A 14,059-nucleotide genomic window follows, 5' to 3' on the forward strand; every position below is an offset into this window, starting at 1 on the left:
TTGTAAATGCTGCACGGTGGAGTTTAAACTAGCGCTACAGAATGGACAATGAAATTGCAGATGGAATACGGTGTCAGGAAGTGTATGGTTATGCACTTTAGCCAGAGTAGTGAATCTGTGGAATTCTTAACTTCAGGCAGCTGGGGGGGGGGGGGGGAGGGGAAATTTTGCTGGAAACCACTAAGTGATAACTTGATGTAAACCTGATTATTTTACTTAACACATGATTTAGAGTAGTATGCAACCAATTTTATGTCAAGCCTTTATGTATATTTAAGGCAGAGGTTGATAAGATTCTTGATTGCTCAGGACATGAAGGGATATGAGGAGAAGGCAGGAGATCGGGGCCGAGAAGGAAAATTGATGAAATGACGGAGTAGACTCAATGGGCCAAATGGCCTAATTCTGCTCCTATATCTTCATGGTACTATGTTTTTTTTGTGAAAGGCTTACCACAGGAGTGAGCTATGGAGGAAATGGCTTCAGAAAACTTGATCCTTCCCCTGAGGTGGCTTTGATCAGGGGCAAGTACCCTGGAGATTCTGCTCTTTTGCCTGGGCTTTCAGTCTCAACACAACAAAGATTCTGTTATTTGCTTCTGATGCGACATTCTGAGCGATTTTACTGAGTAATTTGGTGCATATTCCCTCAAGATGCATTTTACTGATTGCTTTTTCTGATCTGTTTACACCACCACCATATGACCACTTCACTGATAACCATAGAGATGGCTAACACACAATGTCCTCATATTCTCCTTTCAGATGTCCCCAACACCTGCTTAAATAATAAGTTCAGTATCCTTTCTAATCCATCTTCGATTCCCTCACCATTAAAGATCTTTCATGAAAGCAAACTATTGTTGTCATGTAAATGTTATGCACAAGTCACTTAATTTGAAGTCATTTTCATTGACATCTTCCTAACTCTTTATAATGGCCTCACCTGTAGATCAATCATCAGTTCTCTAATTTCCCTTAATATTCTGCTGACATTGTGCAAGGAGTTTAGGGAATATCCAGAAAAATTCTAACTAGCCTCATACATAGAACAGATCCATTTATCACTTTTAAAAGGCTCACTTGATTTACCATTCCCAATCCAACGATTCATTTACACTTTGCATCTCTTTCCCATCCTCCCAAGGACCCTGCCATTTTACCAGGATGCTGCCTGGATTTGACAGCATGTCATTGATGATAGGTTGAGCAAGCTGGGCCTTTTCAATGGCGGAAAGCGATGAATTTGGTAAACACGAGGAAATCTGCAGATGCTGGAAATTCAAGCAACACACACAAAATGCTGGTGGAACACAGCAGGCCAGGCAGCATCTATAGGAAGAAGCACAGTTGACGTTTTGGGCCGAGACCGTTCGTCAGGACACGAAACATCGACTGGGCCAATTGAAAGAGGTGTACAGGATGATAAACAGGCATAGATTGAGTGGATAGCCAGAGACTTTTTTTCCAGGCAGAAATGGCTAATACAAGAGTGGATGATTTTAAAATGATTTTAAAGGGAGAAAGGGAGGGGGGGGGGGGGTGCTCAGAGGTATGTGAGACTGCTAATGTATTAAATGACATCATCAGTTGAAATGTACAGAGTGTTCACTGTTTTCCCATTGCTTCTTTGCTGCAGGAACCCACTGGTAGCCTTTCAATGTGTTATTTTCAGTGCAAGTTTTATTGAGAACTTTTCATCTGACTCATACTCACTTCACAGCTGTAAAATATATATGAAACTCAAATTATTTCAATTTTCCCCATCCAAAATAATTAGTCCTAATTCAGTCAAGTAGTAAAAATCCTCCAGTGACCTTTCTGGCTTTAAGGACATAAATAAATTCTCAAAAGTGTGAATTATTCTACTTAGGGAAAAATAAATAATCTTCCAATCTACAGTCTGGGAATTTCAACTTGCTTATGATTTCAATGATAGATCTTAAGAGTTTCAATTTATGGTAGAACTGAAATTGGATTCTAGTGCTGTAGACTTTTCACATCGTAACTAATAATTTCTTTCCCATGTTTGAACCTGAATAACTTACTTGCCAAGTTTTTTTAATTTTTATTACATTTTTATTAAAATGCAATGCTGCAACAGAAATTAATGAATTGAAGCTTTTTTTTTTTAAATTGTAGCTTGCAAAACTTCCCCAGCAAAAGACAACAAAAACCTTGTGCAATTCAGCACGAAGTGACTAAACCTACACATCTAATTTTATTGTAAAAAAAACAATTATAGCTTTGATACAATTTCAGAACATGTTAAAGAGGAAAAAAAATCGTACTTGGGTTATTCGAAATTACAAAATCAGCAGTCTGATGACAATAGAGAAGCTACTGATAAAATTCAAACTGCATGTTGCAAATAAATAGAAAAATACAGTTAATATTACACCAAAAAGTAATCTGATGATTAAAATATTATATAACTATAAATTAACTACATGCCTCAAGAGAACCAAAGGAAATGTTCTTTTAAGAATCAGAATCCTTTAACAGAAATTCAATTACCTGAGTGCTGATGGACATTGTCCCATCTGTTGCCTCCACTGTCAAATTGTAATTCGATTTCTGTTCTGCGTCAAGTGGTCTAGCAACAATGATGGTTCCACTACCTTTGTCCACATCAAATCGGCTGTCATAGTTGCCACCTGGGTTTAAACATTTGAAAAGGTTGAAATATAAACCACTGATTCTGCTCAACTTTCAAGTTATCCATAAATAAAAAAACTGAACTCATTTCACTCAGCAGGCAAAAGCTGAATGTCATCAAATATAACTACTGCAAAACAAAAAGAAACTGATGCAAAAGAAGTTCCATTTGCCACTCTTTTCCAATCATTTTGCTAATATTAATTTTGATTCCATAAGACATAGGAGTAGAATTAGGCCATCTGGCCCATTGTGTCTGCTCCGCCATTCAATCATGGTTAATCCTTTCTTACCTCCTCCTCAACCCCAGTTCCTGGCCTTCTCCCCGTAAACTCTGATGCCATGTCCAATCAAGAACCTACCAATCTCTGCCTTTTGTTCAATTAAATGGAAGGGTGTATATTTTGACAAGTACCTTTCAAGTGTCAGAACTACACTCACTACAAAAAGAACAGGCTATGCAGGAAAGTTGACATCACACTGAAAGAGGAAAACAGAGGTATTCTTGGTTTTTTTTGCAGCTGGTATGGGAGAAGGGGATCACAACTAGATTTAGGGAATGACACAGGTTCCTGGAGCCGGGCAACATCCACTGTACCCCATAAATATCTCTGAGTATTGTAACTGGCATTCTGATTATAACCATTAATAAATTACAGATTATTTTAGATCAGTTGATTCATTCATAGACTACGAAAAGGTTGGGACATCATAATAGACTTCACCATACAAAGCATTTACATATAGATTTCATTATAAATATTGATGTTAGTGGCTTCAATGTTAAATTAGGAGATCAAAACCATAATTCATGAATTCAAATTTGTACACATGAAAGCCTCTTAGCATACATAAATATAGCATTTTCTTCTCATCTTCAGGAATTCGGAGCCATGAAATATGCCCAGAAGTGCTATTTCTCCTTTAACCATCATGATTACAAATGAGTAATAGATTTAACAATTAGTTGAGATTTCATTCTGTCTTTGTACGTGACTACAGACCACTCAATGTAATTGACAGACTGCCACTGTTTGGCAGACTAAATCAATTCTGAAATGCCAGAAACTGAACACACAAAAATTAAGTTCATTCTTAGCTAATTGTTTCCTGCTCATTAAAACTTTAGATAAAATATTTGCAGAACATCAGTGAAGACCCCAGTGAAGTCCATGAGAAAAACATATCTTTAGGATTTTTGAAGATCACTGTTCTCAAGAGTATTTTGTTAAGTTATGCATTACAAAATTATGCAACATTCCCAAGAATCGCTATGCAACATTGAATTACATGGAATAAATTGGGACTTCTGCCATTCGGTTAGATCATGGCTTACAGGGGCTTCAGCTCTAGGTACACATCTTTGCTGCATATCCCTTAATGCCCTTAGGTAATAAAGAGCCAGGAATCCCAATATCAAAAATTTAATTGACTCAAGATCCACTATATTTTAAGCCCTTCCATGTGAAAATGTGCTTCCTGATTTCCCTAATTTCCTCAGTATTTAGACATCTTCCAGAGAAAGTTTTATTGCATATACCCCAGCAAATACTATGAATTTCAACATTTCAATTAGTCTAACCAACTAAACTTGAGAGTTTAGCATTTTCAAATATCCATAGAAAAACACACAAATTAATTTTATTAATCACAAGCAGATATATCAACATACATTTCTTTACAATGCTAAATAACATCATAGCGAAGTTTCTGCACATCATCTAAATATTGCACTGGTGATTTGCATAACTAGTACTTTAACTTTTTTTAAGATGACCGAGAATAAAGATCGTAGATGTGAAGAACCAACTCAGATTATTTTCGGAATAATGCACACAAAATTCTGGAAGAACTCTGTAGGTCAAGCAACATCTTGAGGGTCAACATCTCAAGCTAAATATCAACTATTTAATCATATCCATAGATGTTGCCTGACCTGATGAGGTCTTCCAGCATTTTGTGCATTACTCTTTGGATTTCCGGTATCTGCAGAGTCCTTTGTTGTTTGGAATTATTTTCATGTCACATCTGGAGATAAGTTTGATGACTTGTAGGTGGGACCTCATAAATACCGTGGTATTTTAATTACTTGCTGCCAAGTACACCAGACAGTTTCTCATTGCCTCAGATCATAGTTAATATAACCACTAAGCCCACAAAAAGAAATCAGTAAAACTGAACAGAGGGGTTCTCTGATTTGTGGATTTATGCTGAATACTCTGTTTCTAAAATCTCCAATGTTAATAGCACAGTTTTTGCAATTCCAATGACTGAATCCAGTTTTGAACACTCTAACCACTATTTTTATAAAAGGGAATTTTGTTTGAAGCATTAGCTAATTACCTTTATACAATACATAAGTATATACTTAGAGGTCTGTAAGTCACTAAAAGTCATTAATATAAGCAATTAGTATGGAATTATATCACATAAAGGCAAAATCTTGAACACTCTCTTAACTTAAGTTATTTTCCAATCAGAAATCAAATAGCTTAAATATCTGATTGGTCTAATGTAATTTTAGATCCTAATAGAACTTGGATTTGCTTGTGGTTATTAATTATTCCCTCTTGTCATTAATGCAAAAGAGCAAGTGTTTATAGAACTGAATGAAATAAATATTGTCTGTCATAAAGCTGTTACTTCATCCAACATTTGCAATTTTCAAATATATGCCACACCACTATGTCACATATGGAAAGTCATGACCAATAGTAATTTTTCAGATAAAGCTTGGTTTTAATATAGGAATAACATAACCATAAACCATTCACAGTATTTTAAGTTACTCATGTAGCCAATATATCATTTTTAAATTTCTGCATCCACGTTTTTAATAGTTTGCCTGTGCATTTATTTCAATCATTCCCTACTACCTATTCTGGTGCTCTAGCACTATAAGAAGGAGGTTTATGGAAACTCTTTATTTAAAACATTAAAAAATGGTGCATGCAAGTGTAAGACTTAATATACAGTGACAGATATACACAAAGAATGAACAAATCTATTGAATTAGACAGCGAATCAACAGTTTATGCAATCGATTACATCATAAATAGTGCTAGAATTGCTAATTTTCAGACAAAAATATAAATTATTTGGACATTTTTTCTTAGCTTATGAACAGTAAACAGCAAATGTAAAAGTTCAAATACTAATCTATTTAATAGATTGCATAATGTAGTACCAAAGTATAATTATGAGATGGCAGAAGATACCTTCTGCTGTACAGTTCAGGTCACAAGCCATCTGAAAGATATAAAACATTTCTCTAGTTTGATTGTCACCTTGCAGAGCCAGAAATATAGTCGAAGACAGAAAAGGCAGCAAGGATAGAAAAGAAAAGAAATGAGATTAGTTAACAGGAATCTGGATAAAGAGGTACATAGCAAGAGGAAAAATAATAAAAAGTACAATAAAAGATATTTCTATAATCCTGTGCTCCTGATGGAAAACAGCATTCATGGAGGATATGCTTCATGATTTTTTTGTCTGTGAGGATTAGTAAGGTGAAACTTCAAGGCCAAGCCTCTGTGACCTAGATGCACTCGCTTTTTGAGTGCTATTCCCCATCAGGAGTGTGGGTGAAACAATCACAACTCATTTCCCAGTCTTTAAGCAAACTGCAGTTTATACATAATAGCATGCACATGCTTGCATTCAACACTATCAGCCGAAGGAATATAGAGAACCATCACCAAATAGACTTAGATCTTATTTTCAATGCAAAAATTACTGATCTAATGTAATACTAGTTATAGTTGGTCTTATTTTAACTTAAGAAAATACACAAATATGAATAATTTTGTTGTACTGTTATAATCTCATTTTTCAAAAAGGATTTCTAATTTATATGTAAACAGTAGATAGCATGTCCATTCTGAAAATGACCTCCAATTTACAGTTTGGCATTTATGATTCACTTATTTATTATCTTTCACTCATTTATTCATGCATTTCTATATGTAGAATACATTAACAATCAAGTGGTTCAAGTAAAAAAAAACAATAAGTGCACCTTAATTTAAAAAAATGTGATAATGGTCTTTATATAATGGCACAGCCAAGAAGGCATTAAGATTTCCTCAGTAAACACTAGGTCACTGTCATAATCCACTCTGACTTTTACTGGCAGTAAAACCAATCAGGGATTAGGAATCTGATTGCTTGCTATCAAATACTGTGGCAATTTCCACATAGACATAGGACTGGGCTCAGTTTTCATCTCCTAACTGTAAAGGAGGGATGGGTATTTGACTGTCAAATTTTAGTCATTGGGAAATGGACCACTAAAGAAAATGTCATTTTTTTTTTCATACTTCCATGGCTTGTGGGCTCAGCTGAAATTGCACAATCTAATAATACCTTGAGACATAGGAGCAGAAATAGGCTTTTCGGCCCATCGAGTCTTCTCCGCCATAACACCATGGCTGATTTTTTTTTTTATCCCTCTCAACCCCATTCACCTGCCTTCTCCTTGTAAGCTCTGACACTCTTACTAATCAAGAATCTATCAACCCCCAATTTAAGTATACCCAATGTCTTGGCCTGATATGATGCAAGTTGTGATCATCTCCTAGATTCATTATCTAGGAAGGAGGTAAGCTCTTTTGCCCTATTGGAAAGTGTACCAAATTCAAAAATAGATGGGCCAAAAAAAAGAGAAAAAAATATCCAAAAACAAAATCTGCATTCAAATTGACTATTAATGTAAAGTAGGCAATTTGGGAAAAACATGTTTTTTATATGGAAAAAGACTGAAATCCAATTGAGTAAAGACCATCATATTCCTTACCGGTGATATCAAACCAGAGGGTAGTGCCAACTGGTTCCACAGCAATGACTCCAACCATATGAGTAACTGGATCATTCTCCATGACACTAAAGGAAAATGAAGGTTCTTCAAAGTTCCATGGTTCAGAAGGCGGCTCAGGTTTCACAATCCACTCAACGTGCAGCCGAGCTGTAGATGATTTCTGAGGACGTCCATTATCCACTACTTTTATCTGTCAAAAGATACAAATATTACTCAAATGTGTAATATGTACCACTTAAGAGAAGATGAGGACTATACAGAATCCTTGGTGAATTCCCCCTCAAAGGTCTGTTCATCTCAAACTGTGTAACGCATTATGAAAGTTCGAGCTGCGCTGGAGGTTTGATACCGGTGGATCTGACCCACTTCACCACTTGACTCAGCATGAGGCATGAAGCACAAATATACAAGCTGACAGCAACCCAATTCCCATCCCGTCCCTTGACTTATCATCTAGAAGTGTTGATTGAATTGGTAAGCCTGAATGTGGTATATTTTATTTTAAAATGTTTAATTTATCTACTTATATCTAAGTTTGCTGTTTTTAAGTTCCTTAATTATCAAAAGACATTTTACAATGGCTAGCTGAGCAGACTGGTGGCAGGGCATCAATATTCGTCATATGAAGCACATAAACCCAAGAACACTGTGACTACACACACACACACACATTTTTTTTTGTTATTTTAGCTTAAAAGTATATTACTTATTCATTTCACTGCTGCCACAAAACAATAAATTTAAAGACATATGCCGGTGATAATAAACCTGATTCTGAGCCCTAGTCACTACTTGCAGGACGGCTGCTGCATTTAGAAGAGCTGGTACCTACAGTTCAACTGGTCCCAAAGGGCTTTTAAATGTGAGCTATAGCTAAGTCGGGAATGGAAGCACGCTGGATTAAACGCAACCCAACCTTGAGATCCTCAAGCAGTACAAAGGTGAAGACAACTGAACAATTGCCTCCCTCTTCTTCCTTTTATTTGTCGCTATGTATTTCAGATAAGGATATCAAAATGAACCAAATACAAAGATGTGTAAATACAGAACATGAAGTTAGTTTCCAAAGAGAGTCACTAGCAGAGGATTCATTCAGCTTCTTACTAAACAGATTAAATATTAAGGATTCCATAAGGGAATGAACATTATAAACAATGAAAATAACTAGTATTTAATCCAAATCAGCATTGCATTTAGGAAATGACTTGAAGAGGCAAGTCTTCCAGGTGATAGCTACAAAGGCACACCCTAACACAATATTGCATAAAAATAAGAATATCCTTGACCAACTGTGAAACAAGTATTGACAGCAGATGTAGTACATGCAAATAAGCAACTCACTGACACTTTCTAAGATACCCCAAGAGAGTCAGAGTCTGACCTAAGGGGAAAAGAGCCTATTTTATTGCTGGAAATAAAAACATGTTAAGTGAGGAAATAAAGGAATGGATAGGCATTACTTTTTCTTAGCATCACCACAGTAACTGCTACCCTACCCACCAACTCTATGCTCATGACCGATGTTCCCTCTAATTTTTAGTAGCTAGTGTGTGCAAAAATCTTCTGTTGTGCAAATTTTTTCCTGTGACAAAAGTATGTGCGCACTGAATGCACACATGGCACAGTTTATGTAGGTTTACAAAATATTTGACATAAAACTGTTCAGATTAACAACAAAGTAACATACATATGTAAGTCACTCAGTTATTTTTTCTCTCTCCTGTCTTTGGCATTCACCCATTCTTTGTAAACTGTATCTAGACTAATAGAACTTCCATCCAATTGATAGCTTTTGATTCTCATTAACATATCCAAATGACATTCACCTAAACGGTTTCTCAGCTTGTTTTTGAGTTGATTCATTAGGCTAAAACCTCGCTCACAGTCCGCACTAGACGCAAGAAAGGTTCCCCCAATGTCCATCAACTGTGCAAGTTCACAAAACTGTTCACTTTAAAGTACAAACGCCACTATTTGAGCAAAGTTTGAAATCAGTTTTGATTTAATTTTTCTTGCACGGAAAATTTGAAATCATTAAACTGTCTAACTATCACAGTATTTTCAGCTAGAAAATCATGATATTTTAGACAAAAGGCATTAACTTGTTCATCGCCAAATGTGAAGTCACAATCTGCAATTGCGGAGAATCAAAAGCTGACCATTCTTGTACCTCGTCTTTAGGAAACCTTTCTTCTAAATGAACACAAAGACTATTTATAAAAGTCAACAACAAACTTGTATCAACTGTGACGTTTTTGGTGTAGCAGTTTCTACTATTTTGTTAAGCCATTCAACTTTAAACAAATTTGCAGTTCTTTTGTGCACCCTTCACTTCTTTTGAATTCGACACAGTGAATCAATTTTTTTCAATAAAAACTTAATAAAGCTATCTACAGGATCTGAAACAGATCTTTGTAAACTTTACGATATGAACACTGTCCGTCAAAGATGGCTGCCACCGTGATGCAGCTGTACAAACTGGAACAGGAAAGGTGAGGTGAAGTAAATTAGTGATGTGCATCGGGGTATTTGAAAACCGACTAACTAGTTAGCAGAAACATTTAGCTAAAAGATTATTTTCAGTAAGTATAATTATTAATTACTACATTACTTTAGGTAACTAACCTTCTGTGCGCACATTAATTTCCTTTGTGTGCTGGTTGAAAAACGTGGGCGTGCGCACATGCATACAGTTTAAGGGAACATAGCTCATGACTGCACCTGGGTTGTTCCCAATCCTCATCATGAAATCTAATATCCATTATGACATGGAAAGGATCTCAAACTCACAGCCTACTTTCCTTTTTCCCCTATATATGAATGGTTGATGCAGTATTCAGGAATCAACAACTGAACTGTTCAGTCAAGGGAAGACATGAACACCTCTGCTTGCTTATAAATAGAAACACTCGAATTTCTGAGCTTGTACATATGAAGACAAGATACATATAGCACAAAGAAAATTGAAGATAAACTCACTGTGAGAATATCATATTCGCCCGCTGCAGAAAACTTCTTGGATGAGACAACGCCAGTTTTGGGCTCAATGAAAAACTTGCCCTGTTCATCTCCCTCTTCGATGCTGTATGATAATTCAGCGTTCGGGCCTTCATCCTTATCAGCAGCAACAACTCTAAAGATGGGTTCCCGCTTAATGGATTTCTCCCGATCTGGTTTTATTCGGTCTGGAAGCTTAACTTTATAAAACTTCTGCAAGAACTGAGGCTTATTGTCATTTTCATCCAAAACTTTCACTATGACTCTGGCAACAGTAGATTTTGGGTTGCTGTCATTGTCAGTAATTGTCACCTGTTGAAAGAGCCGAAGAAACAATATTGTTTATAACACTTAATTTACATATTCTGCAATATACCCAAATATATGCCATTTAAAATAGTTTAAAAAAACAAAAATGGTTACTCCCAGATGAGAGACAACAGTCTTACTTTACTAAAATCAATTTGAAACCACTGCACTGTGGCAATAATAATTGGTACTTTGGAAACATCTTTGACGAGAGGAAAGGAAATCCATCCATTATAGTTTACAAGGCATGCAGACTTGGATTTCATTTTTTTTAATGATGCTCAGAGCAACTGCAATGACTTAAGTAAGCCAACAATGGAACTAAATGAGGCCCTTCAATCTCTTTTCCTTTGAGTTTTCAGCAGGATCCTAAACAAGCTGATGGAATCAATACTTAACCAGATTCTAAAATAAAATGTTTCAGCACTTTCTTTGAACTATGCTACAGGCAACCACCCTCGCCACAAAATCTAATTGATGAAACTCTCGGGGGGGAAAAAAAGGCAAGGTGGCTTGTGCAAGGGACAATGATCCCCTCTGGTGAAGTAAAGGGGCGAGAGTCTGGAAGTGACCTTTGTTGGGGTGGAAATCTTGCTGCTGGTGTGAGATAATATATTAATAAGTGGTTCATGATATCATAATAACAAATGAAATAAATTTAATTCACAAATATACTCTCAAACAGCAATAATTTTTCAAAACAATCAGCTAGAGGAACCCAAATAAAGCAGGTACTGGTGAAGGAATAGCAGATATTTTGGCTTGAAACATTGCACCATCTTTGCCAAAAACAGAATTTTGGATGTGCTTAATACCTATTTTCCTCTGACTAAAAATGAGTGACCATTATTAGCACTTAAAGCATGTGCAGAAAGCAACATTATGGGCCCAACTACAAATGGTTTGTCTCTCTCCCTGGCGTCAAGCGTCGAGTGTTTTGTCTAGTGCCTGTCTATCGTTCACCATGTGAAAACCCTCAATTTATCAACTCCAGCTGAGAGAGGAAAATTTTGCTCTCGGTATTTTTAGTGGAGGAAAAATGATTAAATGTCACTCCATGTTACATGATTTTTCCTTTAGTGAGATTAGCAAAAGACTGAATTTCTTGTATCAAAAGACAGCTGCACTGGGTGTCTGCCAGAAATTTTGACCAGAAAATAAGCGTATTGAATATTATTGTAAATGGATTGACATCAGTAAACTCTGTCATATAAATGACTAATAATTAAATGACAGTGCAAGTGTTTTAAGACAAACCCTTGCACTGAAAGTTATGCCTGCAAATGAAACTATAGAAATAAACAGTGATGTTCTCCATCACATAATTTTGGTCAAATCAGCCATCATTTTGAATAAGCAAGCTGAAAATAGAAAGAATAAAGAAAAGCTACTAGCATCAAAGCTTGATACAAAATGATCTAACAGCAGCTGAAAGACAAACATTTTGAACAGAACCTCCTTGCTGGATGAAAAATCTCCACCCAAAACATCTACTCTTTTAAGATACAGACAGTTGAGTACTCTTTATTTTCACTGAAAGCAACAATAGCTTCAGATATTGTTTTAAGTTGTGAATTTTTTTGATCAGTTTAGTTGAATATTTTCAATACCAGGCTGCGCATATTTAATCTATCAACAGCTTTTGTGGTGTCCACACTGTAAAATACTCTGAAGCTCCAATTGCTCTTTCATTCCCAGACACAAAGGCATCTAAATTGCACTGAAAGGACTTTAATTGTTCCTGTACTTTAATCTTTCCGATATCCCCACAACCTACATACTCCATTTGTTTTACCAAACAGGTGAACAACAAAATAAAAGATGCATGAGTGCATTATAAAGCAATCACAATCAAGAAAAATACTACCCATTACTCCGTATCTTTTCACTATTGTACCAGTTACATGCATGCAAAGTTGCTTGGCTTTCATCCCTATCAATTGTGTTCTAACCATTGAATCACTAGAAATTACTTCTTTTCCTCCTCGGCCCCAAACCACTAGGCCAGGATATACTCAGTATATCTCTCCTTAATCTGTTGCTCTTCCTCGGCTATTCTTAGCAACCCTCAACAACATCATCTAGAAAAATAGCATCAATGTCTTTCGGTGTGATGAATCTACCACAGCATCGCTTCTCTGATCACCTCCACTGCTTCTAAAGTGCCCAATCGTTTGTTAAAACACCTATTAAAAGATAAAAAGCTTCTGCCAAGGGAAGACCAAAAGCACTGCCATTGAGTGCGTATGTCACCAACTCAACCCCTTCCAGCAACTAAGCCAGATTGAACCTGCCCCATCCATTTTAATATCATCCATGACACCCGTAAGTTTTGAACCACACATCTTTCCCATCAATTAGATAGTCTACTCTCACCAGAGTCTGGTTCGTACCCATGAAATCTGCACATCCACTGCTGAAACTCACTCACACTTTGGTTATCCTGAGACTGTCTAGTTTAAAGGTCATTGCTTTAACAAGGAACTAGTTCACCTGAAACACACACAAAATGCTGGAGGAACCCAGCAGGTCAGGCAGCATCTATCAAAGGAATAAGCAGCCGATGCTTCGGGCCGAGACCTTTCATCAGGGCTTGTGCCTGACCTGCTGAGTTCCTCCAGCATTTTGTGAGTGTTGCTCTGAACTTCCAGCATCAGCAGTATCTTGTGATTTTGGTTCATCTGACGCACATTCTAGTTTTAAAGGTTGGCATCATGTTGTATATCATAAGCCTTCAATGAAGCAGCTTGGAATTCTTCACTATATTAAAGGTACTCAAAAAATGGAATTTATTCTAAGCCACTACAGTCCATAATTGTTTACTTATTAAATAAAGGCAAATGATTATACACACATATACAAACAAAAAAAAAAAAAATCCTGGAGGAACTCAGCAGTTTAGCCAGCATCTATGGAAATGAAAAAACAATGAACGGTTTGGGCCAAGAACCATCTTCAGGTCGGGAGAGGAAGGGGGAGATGCCAGAATAAAAGAGGTAGAGGGAGGAGGAGGATTATCTAGAAGGTGAGAGATTAGGCCAAGTGGGTACGAAAGGTAAAGGGCTGAAGAAAAAGGAATCTGATAGGTGAGGAGAGTGGATCATGGGAGAACGGGAAGGAGGGGCACCAGAAGGAGGTGATAGGCAGGTGAGGAAAAGAGGTAAGAGTCCAGAGTGGGAAATAGAAGGGAAGGGGGAGGGAAAAAAATTACTGGAAGGAGAAATCTATGTTCATGCCATCAGGTTGGAAGCTAACTAAAAGGAATACGAGATGTTGCTCA

The 14,059-nt window shown here is 36.6% G+C and overlaps 1 protein-coding gene across 8 annotated transcripts in view; it reads right to left on the minus strand.

Annotated features, from left to right (window-relative positions):
* The window catches only part of fat1a (FAT atypical cadherin 1a), a 183,803-nt gene that overhangs the window by 55,580 nt on the left and 114,164 nt on the right, over positions 1 to 14,059 (minus strand). For 7 of the 8 annotated variants that reach the window (XM_073064547.1, XM_073064549.1, XM_073064552.1 and 4 more), the window contains exons 5-7: positions 10,453 to 10,782; positions 7,453 to 7,663; positions 2,517 to 2,656 (exon numbers count right to left, since the gene is read on the minus strand). In XM_073064547.1, the coding sequence (XP_072920648.1) occupies positions 2,517 to 2,656; positions 7,453 to 7,663; positions 10,453 to 10,782 (681 nt within the window). Of the gene's footprint in view, positions 1 to 2,516; positions 2,657 to 5,835; positions 5,907 to 7,452; positions 7,664 to 10,452; positions 10,783 to 14,059 lie in introns of those variants that run through there. The other variant, XM_073064553.1, reaches the window with a different exon arrangement.

Source organism: Hemitrygon akajei, chromosome 13 (genome assembly GCF_048418815.1).
Source record: "Hemitrygon akajei chromosome 13, sHemAka1.3, whole genome shotgun sequence".
NCBI lineage: Eukaryota > Metazoa > Chordata > Chondrichthyes > Myliobatiformes > Dasyatidae > Hemitrygon > Hemitrygon akajei.